At 32.6% G+C, this 20,202-nt stretch overlaps 2 protein-coding genes across 2 annotated transcripts; both read left to right on the forward strand.

Moving 5' to 3' along the window:
• The first annotated feature begins 223 nt into the window (after positions 1-223).
• Positions 224-8,187, forward strand: LOC115984955 (TMV resistance protein N-like). Its single transcript, XM_031107934.1, has 6 exons — positions 224-735; positions 2,783-3,875; positions 3,989-4,261; positions 4,389-5,489; positions 5,562-6,092; positions 7,966-8,187. Exons 1-6 carry the CDS (start codon positions 224-226, stop codon positions 8,185-8,187), a joined length of 3,732 nt encoding a protein of 1,243 aa, XP_030963794.1.
• Positions 8,188-8,999: 812 nt separating this feature from the next.
• LOC115984956 lies at positions 9,000-17,944 on the forward strand. Its single transcript, XM_031107935.1, has 4 exons — positions 9,000-9,288; positions 13,945-14,571; positions 15,937-16,635; positions 17,861-17,944. Exons 2-4 carry the CDS (start codon positions 14,086-14,088, stop codon positions 17,942-17,944), a joined length of 1,269 nt encoding a protein of 422 aa, XP_030963795.1. The 5' UTR covers positions 9,000-9,288; positions 13,945-14,085.
• Positions 17,945-20,202: the final 2,258 nt, after the last annotated feature.

Consider the following 20,202-nt stretch of genomic DNA (forward strand, 5'->3'; position numbering starts at 1 on the left):
TGATATATTTTTTGTCTTAGACTCTTAACTCAAAGAAGCTTATTAGTTAGTAGGCATGCAATGGCTTGCACTAGCATAGAAGCTGCCCAATCCTCTCTCTGATTTCTCTTCTTGTTCGGAAAGATGTAGTTTGCTTGCTTCTTGCAAATCTTTATGAAGACATGACATTTTCTGTCATATATAGAATCTAAACTCAAACAAGCTATGTAGTAAGTACTTAACAATGGCATCCACCAGCATTCAAACTGTTCCATCCTCTTTTACCTCTACTTTTTCTAAACCCCAACCGGAATATGATGTTTTCCTTAGTTTTAGAGGAGAAGACACCCGTTATAAGTTTACTGACCATCTATATCATGCTTTGGTTGATAAAGAGATTAGCACTTTTAGGGATGATAAAGAACTTAAGATGGGAGAGCCCATTTCGCTAGAACTCTTAGAAGCAATTGAGAAATCGAGGATTGCAGTCATCATTTTCTCTGAAAATTATGCATCTTCTACATGGTGTTTGGAAGAACTTGCAAAGATTGTTGAATGCAGGGATAGAGGGATATTGACAGTGTTGCCCATTTTCTACCATGTGGAACCTACTGACGTGCGACATCAGAAGAACACTTTTGCAGAGGCCTTTGCAAAACATGAAAAGCGTTTCGAGGAGAACCCAAAAAAGGTGCAGAAGTGGAGAGCTGCTTTAACAAATGTGGCCAATCTCTCCGGAGAGCGTTTAAAGGATGGGTAACACTTTATTGATTTGCTTTTGATGAGATTTTTTTTTTTTTTGGTTTTTGTTTTTGCTTGTTTTGACTACATTACTTGATTACTTTAAATGTAGATGTTAAAAGGTTAATATCTTTAATACCACAAAAGCGTGAATTAATATATGTAGTTTTATAAACAGCACTACATACATACTATTGCAAAATTAAGAAAAAGGATGTCACTAATTTAAGTTTCAAGATTTAGTTTAGGTTGTCGTCAAAAGTCTTGTAATTAAATAGTAGAACTACATTTAAAAATTCCCCACTAACTTTGTTGTAATTATTGAATTATTGAAAAAAATAAAATAAAATTTTAAAGTTGTCACTAAAATATACATGTAGCTATGAGTCTTATAGTTCAACTAGTATCTCTTAATATTTGTAATGAAAATGTCCATGATTCAAATCTCCTTGTTCATTGAAACTATTGAATTATATATTTTTTAAAAATTGTATATGTTTAGCTGGCAAACTAGGGAGGTATATATATATATATATATAGAGAGAGAGAGAGAGAGAGAGAGAGAGAGAGAGAGAGAGAGAGAGAGAGAGAGAGAGAGAGTAGTTTTAGTGGATCAGAAAAAAGACATACAATGTGGTGTGTGTAGGAACAAAGAAACACACACACACACACACACTATATGAATAGTGTAATGTAAACCAATAATTATCATATGTGTCCAACGACCAAAACTACTCATCAAAAAACATCAAACAACATTTTGAAGATTTAGAATTTCGGTCATTTGATGTTTTTTTCTTGAGGGTAAGTGGGGGGGAGGGGGGCATTATCATCTTGGTAGTTTTATTTGTATTTCAATCACATTGGATATTTTGATAATTTTGGAGGTTTAATTTCATGGTCAATTTGGCCATTTTATGTTCAATTTTCGATAAATTTGGATTTTGTAAGGATATATTTATTTTTGGACATTTTAATCATTTTGGAGGTTCCAATGTTATTTTTGGTCATTTTATAGGTTAACAAGTGTTTTGGTTATTTTGAAAGTTTTAGAGGTACTTCGGTCATTTGAGATTTTTTCCCTAGCATTTTTGTCATTTCAAAAATTTTTCAAAGGTATTTTGTAGGGTTTCAAGGTTATTTGGTTATTTTTATAGATTTGGGATATTTTTGGGAAACTTTTGTCATTCTCGAGGTTTTGAGAGTATTTCACTAATTTTAAGGTTTTTGGTGAGATTTAGGAGGTTATGAAAGTATTTGGTCATTTTGAAAGAGAGGATTTCAAATCCAATTTACAGGTTATTAAAGCATCCAAACAATTGATTTAAGAATCTAGAATTTAAAATCCTCTTATGTATAGAATATAAATATGGAATCAAGACATTCTAAATCCATTGATTTAAAATCCAAATCTAAATTCAAATTCAAGTATCCTAATGCAACCTTGGTAAATTCCTTCATTCACTTAAGAATAAATTGTGGCCCAATATGTGGTGCTAATTGCTACCTCATTTGTACTTTGGGCAGCCATTCAAGCCCGGTTTCAACAATTTTTATAGGTTTCTACTTAGGATCTTGAAATGAAGATGATTTTCACTTCGGTCAATACTCAATAGTATGGATTGTATTCTTCTTCTTTTTGTTTTATTCTGTTTTTGTTTTGAAAAGAAATTGTCAACAGATTGTGTACTAAATGACATGGCATTTGAGATTTTCTAGTCGTTGAAATTTAGGTTTCAAATAGCCAAATTAGAATTTCAATTAAAAAAAGAATTTCAATTAAATTGCAGTTTTTAAAAAAAATAAAAAGAACATCTATGTTGAATAGTACAGTAGTTGCTGCTTCAAGTTTACATGAAAAGCCATGTTTTTTGTTCCGAGAACTAATAATCTACTTGCATGGCCTAGGATTTCGACAAGCAAATTGAGCTCGACTATGTCGTTTAGTTCAATTTTAGAGCTCTCTCTTTTATGAGATGAACAAGCAAAACATCAACGCCTACATGCTACATCTCCAATTAGTTTGTTTTGACACAAAGATTTTTGTAATATTTTTTTATAGGGTGCATGAGGCAAACTTTATCCGAAGCATTGTTCAATGGATATATTCGAAATTGAAAGAGAAACGTTCAAATGATACTGAAGATGATCTTGTTGGAATAAGCCCTCGAGTTGAGGAAATGATTTCATATTTAGATCTGGAATCAACTGATGTTCACTTTATTGGAATATGCGAGAACAGTGGTATGGGCAAGACAACTCTTGCACGAGCTGTTTTTGATAAGATTCTTAGCCAATTTGAAGCTTGCAGTTTTCTCGAAAATGTTAGAGAGGAATCTAAAGCACATGGTTTAAAGACTTTACAAGAACGACTCCTTTGTGATATCGGAAAAGGGGGATTAAGGGTAAAGGATGTGCATAAGGGAATGCAAGTTATCAACGATATACTGCATAACAAAAAGGTTCTTATTGTTGTTGATGATGTGAGTGAAAGAAGTCAATTAGAAACATTAGTAGGGAAGTGTGATTTGTTTGGCAAAGGAAGTAGAATCATTGTAACTACTGAAGACAAAGATTTGTTGGCAAGTTATGAAATTAAAATTGTATATAAGGCTAGAGGACTAAATGAAGTCGAAGCTCTACAACTTTTTAGTCTGAATGCCTTCCACAAACCTCATTGTGAGAATGATTTCCTAGAATATTGCAACAATTTTGTCGAGTATGCTCAGAGAATTCCTTTGGTTCTTAAAGTTTTGGGTTCCTATTTGTGTACTAGAACAAAAAATGAATGGGAAAGTGCTTTGAATCAGCTAAGAGCAATACCCCATGAAAAAACTACTAAGAAACTTAGAATTGCTTTTGAAGGATTGGGGGCAGATGAGAAAAAACTATTTTTAGATATTGCATGTTTCTTCAAAGGGGAGGAGAAGAATCGCGTTGCTGATATACTAGAATCAGTTTACTTCCCGGACATTAATCTAAAAAATCTCATCGACAAATCTCTAATTACTCTTGTAGGGGGGGAAAAATTGTGGATGCATAATTTATTACAACAAATGGGTTGGGAAATTGTTAGTGAGGAATCAGAAGAAGCTAGAGAACGTAGTAGGTTGTGGCATTGTGATGACGTCCTTGATGTATTAAAGAACAATACTGTAAGTGGATTATTATATAGACATAAATTTAGAGAAGTATATAATTCTACAATATATTCATAAGTTTTTGCTTTATCTGGCGGTATACTAATCTTACTATTTTTGTTTACCAGGGAACAAAACATATAGAAGGCATGCTATTAAGATTGCCTCCAGAAGAAGAAGAAGAATTGAATGCTGAATCATTCTCAAAGATGTATAAATTAAGATTGCTCAAAATCTGTAAGGTGCGCCTTTCTTGCCTCAATTATCTTTCTAATGAGTTATGTTTGTTGGAATGGCATGATTATCCTTTGGAATCATTGCCTAATAGTTTTCAGCCTGGCGAACTTGTTGAGCTCATTATGCATCGCAGTTGTCTTCAGCAACTTCCAAGTGAATTTAGTGTAAGATTTTCACTTTTGCTATTTTTTCTTTTCTTTATTTTTTATTTATTTTTATTTTAATAAAGTTTAAGTTCTTGAATGTTTAATTTTTTTTTTTTTTTTATCCCTGCTTATTTTTTCATCACAGAAGTTGGGAAAGCTAAAGCGAATTGACTTGAGTGACTCCCAAAACTTAACCCAAACTCCTGACTTCACTGGATTCTCAAATATTGAGAGGCTGAATTTCCAAGGTTGTACAAGATTGCATGAGTTGCACCCTTCTGTTGGAGGTCTTAAAAGACTTATTCTTTTAAATCTAAAAGATTGTAAATGTCTTAAGAACCTTCCATATGAGCTCAATTTGGAATCTCTTAAAACTTTAATTCTATCAGGCTGTTCAAGATTTAAGAAATTTCCCCGTATTGGGAGAAACATGAGAAGCTTGTTGGAGCTTTATTTGGATGGGACTGCCATTGAAGAACTACCACCAACAATCAGGCGTCTAACTGGCCTGACCTTATTGAATCTACAAGACTGCAAAAACCTAAAGAGTTTTCTGAGTGACATTCATAGTTTGACATCTCTTGAAATTCTCACTCTATCAGGATGTAAGTGTCAACCACCAAAAGCAGGGCATTTGCTTGGGCTCTCTCCTATTGGATCCTCAATTGGTGCCACCCTCACTTTTCCGCGACTAATTTCATTTCTTTTTCAATCTTTCCTAGCATGGCGATACACCTGTCTCAGAATTCCTATATTTGCTACAACTGCTTTGTCAACATATTGTTTCCACAATGTCCGGCATCTTGAACCAGAGCCCATCAACCTGTTGTTGTCTAATTCGTTCTCAAAATTAAGCACTTTGGTAACTCTAAGTCTAAGTGACTGCAATCTGTTGGCACTCCCTGATGACCCTAGCTGCTTGTCGTCAATAGAGTATTTGAATTTGAGCAAAAATAATTTTATATGCTTGCCCGATTGCATTTCTCAACTTTCAAAGCTCAAAATTCTTTTCTTGGATCATTGTAGCAAGCTTAAATCATTGCCATATGTTCCATTAAGTACAAGGTTAGTTTCAGTACAAGGATGTACTTCGCTTGAAAATTATTCAAATCAAGTTGTTGTATGGACTTTGGGTGTAGCAGGATTCACTATTATTACTTGCCTTGGTTTGGCCGAGGATGAAGATGGCACAATTGCTGAGGTTTCTTTGCTAGACATACACCTATTATGGCAAAGATACGTGAAGGTATCTCTTTCTCTCTCACTTGTCACACACACGCATGAGCATCTTTTTACAGTTGTTTTTAATATTTTACAGGATCAAATTCATCAAATGGAAGGCTTTTGCCATGTTTTACCTCAAATTGAAATTCCAGAGTGGTTCAAGCATCAGAGGTTTGGGTCATTTCGACCAATCCCACTACCTTCAAATCTGTTCAGTAATAAAAATTGGAAAGGAATCGCTCTAAGTGTCATTTTTGTAGTCCCAGCACATTCGAACGACGTTTCTCCTGGAGAGGATACAAAATACTTTCATGAGTTTTATTGTCGTTTGGACATAAATGGAGATCTTATAGCTTTCAAGGTTCCTAAGGAAACATATGTTGGTTCATTTGGACTTTGGCTATATATATCGCATGCGAGGTTTAGAAAACATTTAGACGAACGGAGTTGCATTACCCCTTTCATTGGAACCAGCAGCCCGGATGTTGAGATTAATATGTGTGGTGCACGTATTCTATATAAGCAAGATATGGGAGAATTTCTACAAAACTTAGGCCAAAAAATTTTTGGGAGCCCTAATGACCTCCGTGGAGAGCTCAAGTCACAGCTTTCAAGATTTAACCAGGTCTGTTCCTCTATCAGTCTATATCACTAGATTCAAAATTGTTATCATATCTCTTCCTATATTTTTTTAGGGACTTTAATTAGGAGTAAATATAATATATATAAGGACATGTCACTAATTATAATAACTAATGACAGACCCACGCGATGCGTGGGAATATACAACTATTTTATAACGTGGTATAATATATGATTTATTCTCCAAAACATACTAGAAATATTATTTCTAAAATTATTTTTCATCTCTCCATCTCTACAAATATATCATTTTATTATTTTTAGTTTTTTTTTTTGAAAAATTAGGTACATTAATTTGATTGATATTGTTCTTTTTTTTTTTTTTTGGTGATAAAAGATAGAAATACTGTTCTTTTTTCAAGTGATATATATTATTCAAACTTTTGAATAGTTTGTTATGGAGAGAGAGAGAGAGAGAGAGAGAGAGAATAATCACCTTTATTTTGGAAGAGAATGTGAGACAAATAACAAAATTATATAAAAGAAGATGAGCAGAAGAATATTCAAAAGAAAATATATATTTGTAAACACCAAATTATTCAAGTCATGCTATGTATTAGAATAACATTGAACCATTTTATAATTTCATAGGATAACATGTAACAAACAAAAAAAATAAAATAAAACAGATAAAAAATTAAAATATAACCAAATCATATCAATCTAAAGTAGATTAAACATAAAAATTCATTAATCTATATTAGAGGTGTAATAAAGAATTAAAAATCCATCAAGAGAAAGAATATATATATATATATATATATATTAGAGAGAGAGAGAGAGAGAGAGAGAGAGAGAGAGAGTATTCACATTTTTGTGTGAGAAAATTATGGATTGAATGGAAGAGAAAATAACGAATATTTATAGTAAAAAAAAAATGGGGGAGAAGAAGAGTCAAATAAAAGGAAGATGAAGGGATGAAAAAACTATAAGGTTAAAGTATAGAGTAGTGGGGAGATAAAAAGGTAAAAGTAAGTAAATGTTGAAGAATGTATAATTGTAAAGTGGGAAATTAATAAGGAGAAAAATAATTAAAAAGGAAAGAGAAAATATTGAAAATAGGTTAATAATGTGGCGCTGATGTAGCTCAACAGAAGAGTAGCATGCAACATTAAACGCTACGCTTTAACTTTTAGATATATATATAGAGAGAGAGAGAGATATAGATTCAAATATTTATTTATGATTGATTGAAACATACTAATCATATTTATTACCATATCAATTTGCAAGCTTTATGCGGTAAATCATAGCATTTTCTTAGAGTACGTTTGGTATACTGTAATAGCTCCTGTAATGGAATAGTTATTCATGTGTAATAGCAATTCGGTCATTTGGTTGCTTTTTTATTATATAGATTAGTTATTACATTGGAATAACTATTCTTTAAATTGAAGAATAGCTATTCGTCTTTAAAATGGATGTAATAGTTATTCCTTAGTGTATATAATAGGTTTTAAAATAAATATATTTCTAAAAATATAAAGTTTCCTTATACATTATCATTTACAAGCTTTCCATATGTAACAACCAAACTTATGAATAATAATAGTTATTCTATTACAATGTTTTCTTTTTCCAATAATAAAGATAATTATTATTTCTAATGTAATTTACATTTAGTATACCAAACGTACCTTTATTTTTCTTTGCACAAGACTTCCACTCACACATGTAGGTATAGTAAATCTTAGCAGTTCCTTTTTTTTCTTTGCATGAGACTTCCGCTCACACATGTAAAGCCTACGCCAACTAGCAATTATGAAAATTTTTTATCTTTAAACTTACTATTTTTCTATGTGTTTTTTCTTTCACCCATTGAACATTTGAAGGCTATATATTTCTGTATTTTACAGGTAGATTGGACACGAAACCACCTGTCTGATTATATCTTTCCTCAGATTGCATCTTCACCACGCTGGTTTGCTTATCAAAATGGCCCCGCCATAAAAACGCAGTTGCCTGCAGATTTGCATGATTATTCAAGATGGTTGGGTTTCACAATACATGCTTTGTGTACAATTCAGATGAAAAATGATGGTTTCAATTACAAGCGGCAGGCCCAGCCCAAGGCCTAGGCAAGTTAGGCCTAGGCCTAAGGCCTCACCCAAAAAAAAAAAAAAAAACCCTTAGGAAAAAATGTCCCATTTCTTATTATTAAAAGTCCAAATTTTTATAAAATTATATATATTTTTAAAGGTTATGCATTTTTTTTTTATTAGTGATGTTAAAGATGTTACAAATTTTACTATTGGTTTGCAAATTATCATGTTACTAATCACAAAAAAGTGATTCAAATATTTATTAGTTAGATTGATGAATTTCATCAATGAGAGTCAATGTCATATCATATTGTGAACATTTTATAGTGCATTAAGCGCATTTTCCCTTCTCATTTCTATTAAGACTCTTAATGTACAAGACCAATAGAACCCTAACCTAATTGAAACTCTAAAATGTTTCAAAAAAATGTTGCAAATGTGTTAAATCATTAATTATAAATTAATCTCCATTATTAATTTGAGACTTTAATTTTTGACAAAGTCACACACCAAATAATATCTATCTCCCTTTCTTAAAAATAAGATATAAAATTAAAAATTAGATTTTTGAACTTTACTTAATGTTGCTTTATATCTAAAATAAAGTATTTTTTTAATTGTAATATATTTTTATTTATTTTGACTAATATATATGTTTCAACTATGATATTCAATTATCTATATAAAACTAACATTAGTTTAGTCAGTATTATTCATCAAATTATGTATTTAATATATCAAATTAACCTTAATTTAATTAATATTAAATAATTTTGTTTAATTAATATTTACATTTTAAAAGGCAAATTTTTTTGCTTTAGGTTCCAAATAATGTTAGGCTGCCTCTGACAAGCGGGATTTAGCAAGTATTTTGTTACCACACTTCGATGCAATAGATATGAAATTTGGTAGTCAAATCATAGATATGTTTTTGATGCTTGCAGGAGGCCTACCCCCGTGACAAAGCATCTACCAAGTAATGAAACTATACAAGGGGAGTGTACTTCACGAGAAACAATATTTTCAAATCAAGTAATAGCTGCAGGCACTTCAAAAAGTTCAAGACAAGGGTCTATTTATTTAGGCAAGATATCAAGCAGCCTTGAATGTTGGTTTAACCATGGACCATATTTGCAGGTTTCTCTCTATCTATCTCTCTCTCTCTCTCTCTCAATTGTACAAGCTATGTGGCTCTCTAATTTTGCATTTAGTTTTTTTTTTTTTTTTTTTTTTTTTCAATTAGTTTTTTTTATTGTTACCCAAAAGTACATGTTAACGTATTTTTACCGTTCTTTCATTAATCTCTCATTAATTTATTGAGTCTACAACACACCTTTCTCTCTTCTTCATATTTTTTAGCATATCCATCATTTTTGTATTAAAAACAAAAGCAAAATAATAATAATAATAATAATAATAATAATAATAATAATAATAATTAAGGACTAATAGTAATAACTAACCAAATAAGGCCCCAGTGAGAGATAGAGAGACTTGAAAATGTTGTGGATTGTTAAATGAAACACACTGTTTCACCATTACCAAAATAAAAGACCTGAGGTTTAATATATATATATATAAGCAGAGATCTCATGTGGGAGTGCATGAGGTCTTGCCATATGGTGCTCCAATTTTGTATTTAGTCTTTTTTTACATCTTTTTATTAATTTTTTTTTACTATTATCCAAAAGTTCATATTAACGTATTTTTACCATTATCTTATTAATCTTTTATTAATTTCCTGAGCTTACGACACACATTTCTCTCTTCTTAATGTTTTTTAGCATACCCACCATTTTAGTATTAAAAATAAAAGAAAAAAATAATAATAATTAAGAACTAATAGTAACAACTAACCAGATAAGGTCCTAACGAGAGATAGAGAGAAGTGAAAATGTTGTAGATTATTAAATGAAATACATTGTTTTACTATTACCAAAATAAAAGACTTGAGATTGAAAATTCATTTTTAAGAGAGAGAAAGAAGAATCTGAGGAGTTGTCACCTTTGTTATACTAGCCTCCCACCACTATCAAGCCATTGAAATCCCAATGGGTAATTTTTTTCTTTTCTTTTTAAATTCGGGGCTTAAATATGATTTAGGCTTGGGTAATTTGATTGAATAGTTTTTGTCTTGGGTATATAAGTAGAGAGTATTAATTTGGTGCAAAATGTAAAGCCATATTCTACCATGGTTTTAAATCAACTATAAGTGACATTCATACGTACTTGCCCGTACAATGTCTTAATATCACAATATTGATGAGTAGAAGACATTGAGAGAGAGTTGGGCATACTTTTATTTTATGGTATGCAATGTGATCACAACACAAATCAGTTGATTTTCATGATCCTGTTACTCTATTTTTGATTTCATGATTTGAAAAAAAATTAATCTTACCTTGAGAAGGCTACAAATGTGTAGTGAAATTGCTAAACTAATTTTTGATATCTCAAAATGTATATGTTTTTTTACTCTAATTTTTTTTTTTTTTTTTACCTTTTTTAATAATATATGTACAACATTCTTCAAAATTGTCTTATATAAAATATCACAAAATTATATGTGCATCGCACGGCCAACTTACAAGTTGTGAAAAAAATTGAAAAATTTTATGTCCCTAAGAATTAATGATTCTAGATTAAATTAACTCGAGACTTTTATTATATCATTTCTCTTTGGTGGGTTCAAGTGCACACATGAAAACCTATGCTTAAATTAAATAACTACAATTTGGTCTTTTATGCTTACATTTTAAATGTTATAGTTGTCAAAAAAAAAAAAAAAAAAAAAAAATCTAAAGTCTACTGACTCTGATGCGGGAGGCTTAAAAAAAAAACTAGTTTAGTTTTATTTTATTTTGTAATTCAACTGTCTTTTTATTGGTCAATATATATATATATATATATTTATATATATTCTTTAGATCTGGTAGTTTATTAAGTTATTATATTTTATTTCCCATGGTTATCAGGATTTAGAAGTCTATATATATAACCAAAGTCTTGTACTCCTAGTAGAAGGTTTATATTAATGAATAAAATTTCTAATGAAAATGCCTCATGGTCTGGTACTGACTCCAGCGAATTGTAGGTGTAGGTTTCTAATATTTGGTGCTAACTCCAATTAGACCTAAATGTTGACTTCTAGGTTCTCTATTTTTTATTTTTTAGTTATTTATTTTTCATGTTGAATTAATTTGGCTTAAACTGAGAGCAAAATTCGACCCACTTGACAAAAAGCATTGCTTCCAGTCAAGCCAAAACTCACCAAAAAAAAAAAAAAAAAAAAACACACACACACACACAAATATCTCCGCACCACTATGACCCACCTCTCATTGACTACAGATCCCCACAACCATGGTTTTCAAACCCAAACCAAACTAATTGGTCTAATCGGATTAACTGAGAATTGACGAAGCTATTTTTATATGTGAGAGAACCAGATATTTAAATAATCTAAAAAAACCCTCCTGAACCAATGGTGGAATAAAAAAACTGTCAAAACCGTCTGCTGGTTCAATTTGCTCAACGCTTTTTTGAAAAATAATTATGGTTCAATTGGTCAAGGGTTTTTTAATAATTGAGAAAGGGGGTCGTGAATTGTGAACTTGAGACCCCCTAATCAAGAACCATGTTTGGTATAGTAACCAACTTAGAGTTGTTGGGTTTTATAATGAAAAAAAAAAGAAAAAAAGAAAAAAGAAAAGCATTGTTATATTATTTTAATTTTACATGATTTTTAGTATTTTTTTTTTAATGGAGATTAATAGTGTTTTGATTTATTATATCACCTCTCTCTCATTATATTAAATATTAATAAATTTATTTTATTTGTAAAATCTACTTGTAATTTAAGTATTAAGGATTTATTTTTAAAATGAGTTAAAAAAAAAATTTAAAGTAAAGGATTGTAGGAGAACAATCTGGTGGCCCAGTCCTTGTCGTTCAAGTCTTGGTCCAAAAAGTCCAACACAATGAATTCTTATAGAGTATGGGTTTAAGAACTAGGTTTAAGTAAGTTAAACGGATTAGTGCATGGGTTGAGAGAATGTATGAATAAGAAACAAAGTCATTACGTTTCAAAATCTCCCAGAAGGATTAGAATAAAAACTAATTTTTTGGATACCAGGTGATACAGCAGGACCTCTTTTCATGTAATAATTTTTTCTCTCCTTCTTTTTCTGCCCCCTTTTTGCGGGGACTTATACACATTATATAGGCTTCTTCTTATCATCTTGGCCTTACACTTGTCGATCATCCAAACCTTTACTTGAGCATCTGTTCCATCAGACACTCCTATCAGTCCTTTGTGAGTAGCGGAAGCCAAGGTAGCACTGTTCAGGGGTCTTCTCCACATTAATACGGCCAGGAGGGTAGTTGTAGTGCATTCAATGTGGCGGTGGCAGCTTTAGCTTAGATATTTCATTTTTCCCTCCTGTTCATGTATCTAGGATAGGGGTCTCAGTGGTTGGGATGTACATTTGCTCTGAATTTTCAGTATCCGAGGAGAAATTACTCCTCGGACATGTCGTCTTTGTTTCTTATGGCGCCTGAACATGGATTGCTTGAGTCATGTTGACTCCTCGGATGGGCTGGAGTCCTCGGACGGGTCCAAGGCCCAACCCGTTATTTTGGGCCGGTCCCCACAAGGATTATTATAAAATTATTTTTTTTAAAAATTAAATGAAGGTTTATTATAAAAAATTTATGCTTATTTATGTTTTATTATTAACTATTAACGATATATTATCAAGAAAGTTTTTTTGTATTTTTTAAAGATATTTTAGTCATTTTTACTAAATATTTCTGTGAGGACACAATTTGTAACGACCCATGAATGACGTTGGGCTCGTATGCAAAGGGCCTTAACAATATGATTTGTAGAGAGTGGGCTTGAAAGACATGACCTTGGGCACAGGTGGACGGTTTAATCATGGCTTCTATGGAAGCTCTTATATGGGTGGGCTTGGCCCGACTAGCTAAGCCCTCCATTAGTACGGGTTGTAGGACTTAATTCTTTGGACGGCGTCTGAGGAGTCTTGTATCCATCCTTTTCTCCCCTTTTGCCGGGGGTTCCTTTTCTTCTGAGGGGTTTTCCCTTTTATACTAGTGTTTGTTTCCCCCTTTAGAGTCCACGTGTCAGTTTTACTTTTTGGGGTGCAGACCTGTCCTGTCAACCCATACCTAGAGTGGTTTGGGGTCGTTGGAAAAGTTAAAGGGCATGGTTTAGAGTATGGGTTTGTCAGATACAGGGTTTTGTATTATAATGTTGGCAGCTTTTTCCTTTGCCCTGCCCCTACACTCAATTTGCCCCTTTCTTCAGGCATTTCGTGGGGTGCCGAGCATGAGGTCGTCCTCGGCAATGGCTCTCCTCGGCTTGGGCCCTGAGCCCTAATGTAGAGTGGGTCTGGGCCGCGAATTCTCTGGCCCCACAATTTCCATATACAATGCATTTATTTTAATTTTAGTTGATTACTAAATTAATTGTGGCCTTTAATTTTAATTTAATACATTTAAAAAATTTCTACTAATTTAATACATTTCTATCGTTTAATTATTTCTGAATGACCCTTAAAAATTGATGTGTCCTAAATTATAAAATTAATATATATATATATATATATATATTAATTTACCTTGTTATAAACAATAAATTTCTGCATTGAACTTGGATTTAAACTAGAATACGAGAAGCAACGTTTATGAGAGCCTCATTTACTGACAAACTAAATGTTTGTTGATACAAATTGACTCATAATTGATTAACATTTCTGATATGTTTTCCAGGACCACTACGAGGGCCCTCGTACTCTCAATCAATGTTTGCCTCAAAGTGAAATCCCAGGGTGGTTTAAATCTGAAAATATTGCTAGATCCTCATCAGTAACAATCGAGCTACCTCTAAATTTGTATGACAATCTTGAGTGGATGGGATTTGCATTTTGTGCTGTTTTCTCATTTCAAAAGCATCCTGCTTCCGTTCCTATGAAAGGTTCAGAATTTTCTTTTATCATCGTTTGTCATTTGAAGACCGACTTGGGTTGTATGAATCCATTATATAGCATCAGTGAAGAGGACGTAATAATATCATTACATCAACGTGGATTCCTTTGGTTATCATTCATTCCATGTTGGTTTCTTTCACCTGAATGGAGTCGATGCACTACGGTTGAATTCTCATTTGTGAGCGATAGTTCGGCTGTATCGGCGCTAAAGTGTGGGGTCGATCTTGTATACCGGCAAAAATTGGAATTTACACGTAGAATGGTACAATGCATAACCTCATACGATGGTCCTTTCACATCGTATGAAAGATTTCCTTTTTATCATCCTGATCAATTCAGGAGCAGTGACGGCTCTAGTGGAACTTCTGGTCACTATTCTTATGATCAATTCTACAGAACTGCCGCCTTGGTAAGATTTCTATACTAATAGTGCAAATAACATTAACGTAAAGGTGTTGGTTTCTTTCTCTAACACAAACCTGATCTTATTCCATTGAGATTGGCTTCCCACTTGATGATCCATGTTAAATTTTAGAATAATGTTTATTACAAGAACGTTAATGCACACACCTTTACATATGCAAAAAAGCAATTGAAACAATTTCCCAGTTGTGGAAAATCGTACTTTGCTTTTTCACGGGTGTAATGGTATGTGTAACAAGTTTTTCCCTAAATTTTATAAGACCTAATATCATATGTTCCTTGAAATATGCTTTTGATGATGTTAGAGATATTATAAATTTTGTCACATAAATTTTATAAATTGATATTTCACTAGTCAAAGAAAAATATTAAAACTACTACAAATATTTTTATAACAAGGCCTACAAACTATGTAGTAATGAATGTGATTGATCATTGGTGCCACCTCAATAATGTTATAAATATTAAATTACTTTTTTATGATGGGAGATACATCAATTTGAAGACTCTAGCATCACTGATTTTTAAATACGATACAAAAAGTAATTAAAGCTAATTTACTTATTATGTTATTGACATGAATTGTAAATTCCATAATAATAAATCTTCAATTATATATACTTTTCTCCAACTACACTATTTTTTAGAATTTTGATAATTTGATAGTTGGAACAGGGGAGATTTGAATCTTGGATACTTCCATGGAAACACCGAAAAGTACCAATAAGTTGAGCTACAAGTCTCTTGCCAATATAAACTTTCTTTAGTTAGTAATAAATTTCATTATTGAACTTTGATTTCAAACTAGAATAGGACAAGGAACATTTATGACTTTTGAGCCTCATTTATTGACAACTTAAAGTCTTTCTATATACAAATTGAATCTATCGTCTTCTAATTAATGATGTGGTTTCAGTAACAGCAATGCCACCCTTGGTAGTATCCTTTTTGTTGTGGGTAAAATTTTCTTGGTCAACATGTTTATAGGGCTCCTAACTATATTACCATCACACAAACTTAGTCAAGCTTGATTATCATTTCTGCTATGTCTTGCAGGACCGTTATAACAACCGTAGTATTTTCCATCAATATATTCTTCAAAGTGAAATCTCAGAGTGGTTCAGACATGACTCGCTACTGCCAGATTTGCCACCTAAGTTTGTAAGAATTTTATAGTAAAATTGGCAATACCTTTAACATTTATATGAACTATTGGTTTTGCTAAGTGCATTTATACGGATTTGTTCGTACAAAACATGCCACCAAACAAGGATTATATAATATTATATTCAACACTAAACAAATATGATTAGCTCTCTCTCTAATTTTACGAGGTATTACTCTTTTGCAGGACTTTCATCCATCCACTTCGTATAATTTTTGCTTCCCTCCAAGTAAAATTCAAGACTGGTTTAGTCATCCGAATCATGGGCACTCAGTGACAATTGACCTACCCTCAAATTTGTACCACGATAGTAATTGGATGGGACTTGTTCTGTATGCTTCTTTCTCCATCCATGGGGATCCAAACATCATCCTTAGCAATCTGGCATCAGGAAAATCTCACTTCCTATATTGTCAATGCCAAACGAGTATGGCTAATGTCGATAATCAGAAAATTGCTTTCTCCACCAATAAAGAAGAAATCACGTGGTTACTTAATCTAGGTGAATTCATTTGGATATGCTACGTACCAGGAGAGCCATTTAAGAATATGTTGCCACACTGCAACCACATTGAGGCCTCATTTGTGAGTGATTGGTCAGGCGTGATAGTGCAGAATTGTGCTTTACAACTTTTGTACCAGCACGATCAAGTGCAGTTTGAGCAAGAACTAAAACACTGCAACAACTTGATTTCAGAGAATCGAAAGCTTGTTTGTAAACAACAAGAGGATAAAAAAAAGTTAAATGAACAATACCTTGTTGATGAAGGACTTCAAAGAAAAATCTTTTCTAATATTGACTTTGAAGTTAAAATATTTCCGAGACTTATTGATCAATCGGAGACAAATGAAACTGAGACTCAACTTGGCCAAGGTGACCTGCTGGTAAGTCATCAACTATGATTATTTCCTTTGCCACAAAGATAATATATATATCATCCCCCGTCTCTCTCACTCTCACTCATTAGACACAATACATTTCACTTGATTGTTAAGGATATATGAAATTTGATGCTAACACATGCTTCTGATTATTTATTTATTTATTAAATGATTAGCACATTAAGATATTTCACCCAAACAAATGTTGGAAGGACCGATTTTTACCCTAAATTAATTGTGTAGCGGTTTAGTAGATTAATTATCTTCTCCCCCTCTCCCCATGTGTATGTGTTAAGAATACTTAGTATTCTTAAAAAAAAAAAAAAAAAAAAAAAAAAAAAAAAAAAAAAAAAAAAAAAAGAAAAAAAAAAAGAAAAAAAAAATTTCAGATATGTGATCACTATTGCAAGATTATAAACCACAAAATAGCAAGCACTAGCATTCAAACTGTTCCATCATCTTCTACCTCTAGTTCTCAACCCCATCTGGAATACGACGTTTTCCGCAATTTTAGAGGTGAAGATACTTGAATAATTTTACTATCCATATTATACCTTGAAAGATCACAAGATATATTATCACCTTTAAGGACCATAAAGAAGTTTAGATGGGAGAGCGCATTTCAAAGGAACTCTTGGATGCAATTGAGAAATTGAGGATGGAGAGGATGGCGATCATCATTTTCTTTGAAAATTATCCATCTTCCATGTGCATGGGAGAACTTGCATTGAATACATCGAGGTAGCGATTAGAGTGTTGTCCATTTTCTACCACGTGGAACCTAGTGATGTGTGACGTCAGGGGAAAACTTTGAAGAGGTCTTTGCTAAACATCAAGTGTTGGGCTTTTTGGAATCTGGTTTTGGTGTTTGATCCAATTTGTAACTCGACTCGACTCGACTTGGAAATGTTATGATTTTAAATGAGACATTTTGTGAGACTTAATCCATAGAGCGGAGGCTTGACCCATTTTTGGCCAATTTTGGATACATTGTTTGGGATATACATATGGTTGCTTCAAAATTAGGGTTTGATGTATTGAAATCTGTATTGTCACCCTTGTATTTTTCTCGTGATAATAGTTGCAACTTCATAGACGTAGACATATTGGTGAACCACGTAAATCTTTGTGTTGTATGATTCTTTCTTTGCACAATTTTTATCTCTATATTCACATATCACTGATTCTACGCATTAGTTTAAATTCCTAACATGAAAAATGTTTCCAGGAGAACCAAGAGAAGGTGGACAAGTGGAGAGTTACTCCTAAAGAAGTGACAAAAATCTCTAGAGAGCATTTAGAGAAAAGGTAACCCCTCTGATCTTTTAATGAGAATATTTTTTTGCTTGTTATGGCCGCAATACTTAATTTTTCTTTTCAATTTTGATTGTACGTATTAATAATTAAAATATATATTGTTTGTACACATCATTGTCATTATGTGTTAAATTATTTTACTCATAATAAATATGTGCAATCGAGGAGAGAGAGAGAGGAATAATGTTTGTGACAAAAGTGGAGCCACCTAGGGTTGAGCATAGACCTGGCCAACCCGACCTGACCCGAAGGGTCTTGGGTGGGTTGGATGAATGCTTGGGTTGGGTTCGGGTTTGATGTTCAGGTCTGCCTCGGGTTCATGTCGGTCTCGAGTCCAACCCGACCTAACTGATCTTAAATTTAAAAAGAAAAAATTCCGTAACTTTCAATGCCAATTTTTTATTTTTTATTTTTTATATATTGCTTTTATTTAAATAGTAATGGTATTTTCTTGCAATTTGGTTTATTGTAGCATAATTTCCTAAATGATACTAATAGTGAAAATACTTTTTATCCAAATGAAGGTTAGAATGATGATAAAATAATTGTATTTTACAAAAAATGAATAACTCTAACAATAATATTTTTCATAGTGAAAGTCAAATTGTTGTTTAAAAAAGTTTTTATTTCGGTCCTAATTATATTAAGGATCTTATTTATTATTGGAAAGTATATTTCCAAAGTAAGATCTAGTGCTGATGTAAACAAAAATGGTAAAATATATTTTCTCATTCAATGAGAATTGGATCAAGTTGTACACAAGGAAAACAAATTGTAAAAGTTTGTTGCCTAATCAAGAAATCACAACCATTAAGCCTATATGACAATAAATAAATTATTGAATTTAATTTTTCATATTAATGTCAATTACTAAATTAGTAAAATAATTTCAAAAAAATATTGCCTAAAAGTAGACATGCATTAACTTGATAAAGAAGAAAATATTAATATTTATTGTAGTTGCACGATTTTCCTGGCCCAAATTCGATTGATCAGGCCCTGGCCCAAAGCGCAACCCACAATAAATATTTGTAGAGGATGGGTTAAAGAACTTGGTTTCAGCGAGTCTATTCAGTCTGATGCATGGGCAATATGGTTGCAGAAAATAAAGACACGAAAATGGATCTCTCACGTATAAGTTTATTTCTTTAGTTCCTCATCCAGAATTTTTCGTCCCCTTCTTTAAGGGACTCCACTACATTATATAGTTCCCTTCTCTCATCTCAACCCTACACTTGTTGACTATCTAAGCACCTACTTGAGTGGCTGTCCCATCAGACGCCTTCATCTCTCCCCATGTGAGTTGCAGAGGCCAAGGCGGTACTGTTCAGGGGTCATTTCCTCATTAATGCGGCCAAGAGGGTGGTTGGGGCGCAATTAATGTGGTGGTAGCTCTCCATGGGATATTTTGGATTTTATTCATTTTATATGTTGGGAGGATGAACTGAAGTGGCTGGGGAGAGTTCCTCGTCTGGGCTTCGTGATGTCCGAGGAGGAGTTACTCCTCGGACAGGTTTCCTTGGCGTTTATGGGATTGAGTAATGCTTCATACGTGGTTTCTCTTCGGACAGGACGCTCCTCGGACGGGCCTGAATTTGGAATAGCCCATTATTTCTGGGCCGGGCCCCACATTTATTATCATAAAAAGTGGAGATCCTTCCAATATGGAAGTTTATAAATAATAATAAAACCATGACAACTTTTAAATGGCAAGTCTGAGTAATAGAGTAAGTGATTTTTCCCCATTAATAGCTCATTAAAGTGGTGACTATTTCAATGTTTCTTTAGGCCTTTTACGGATTCACCTTCACACAATTTGAAAAAAAAAAAAAAAAAAGACCCGACCCAATACCCAATCACCCAACTTGACCATAGACCCGTAATTTTTGGGTTGGGTCAGGTTTCTCCCTGATAAACTTGATTACTATCGGGTTGGGTTTCGGGTAGCAGTGAAACTGACCCGACCCGACCTGATCTCAGTCCTAGAGCCACCACATGGGTTTCACCCCACCCAAATTATTTTTCTTAAGAAAATTATTAAAACTATTATATTATTGGCTTTTTATTTTTTTTAGATAGTTTCAACCTATGGTAGTCATTCCTAATGAGCATTCTTTATCATCAGACTAAAATACCAATTTGTTTTTTGGTGTAGGTAGGAATTGAATTCTAAGTCTCCTTAAAGTTTTACGAGCTTCTTTAAAAAGAAGAAATGTTTTAAATATTTTTAAAATTTTTCTAAAATTCTAGAGG

This window comes from Quercus lobata, chromosome 4 (assembly GCF_001633185.2).
Source record: "Quercus lobata isolate SW786 chromosome 4, ValleyOak3.0 Primary Assembly, whole genome shotgun sequence".
NCBI classification, from domain to species: domain Eukaryota; kingdom Viridiplantae; phylum Streptophyta; class Magnoliopsida; order Fagales; family Fagaceae; genus Quercus; species Quercus lobata.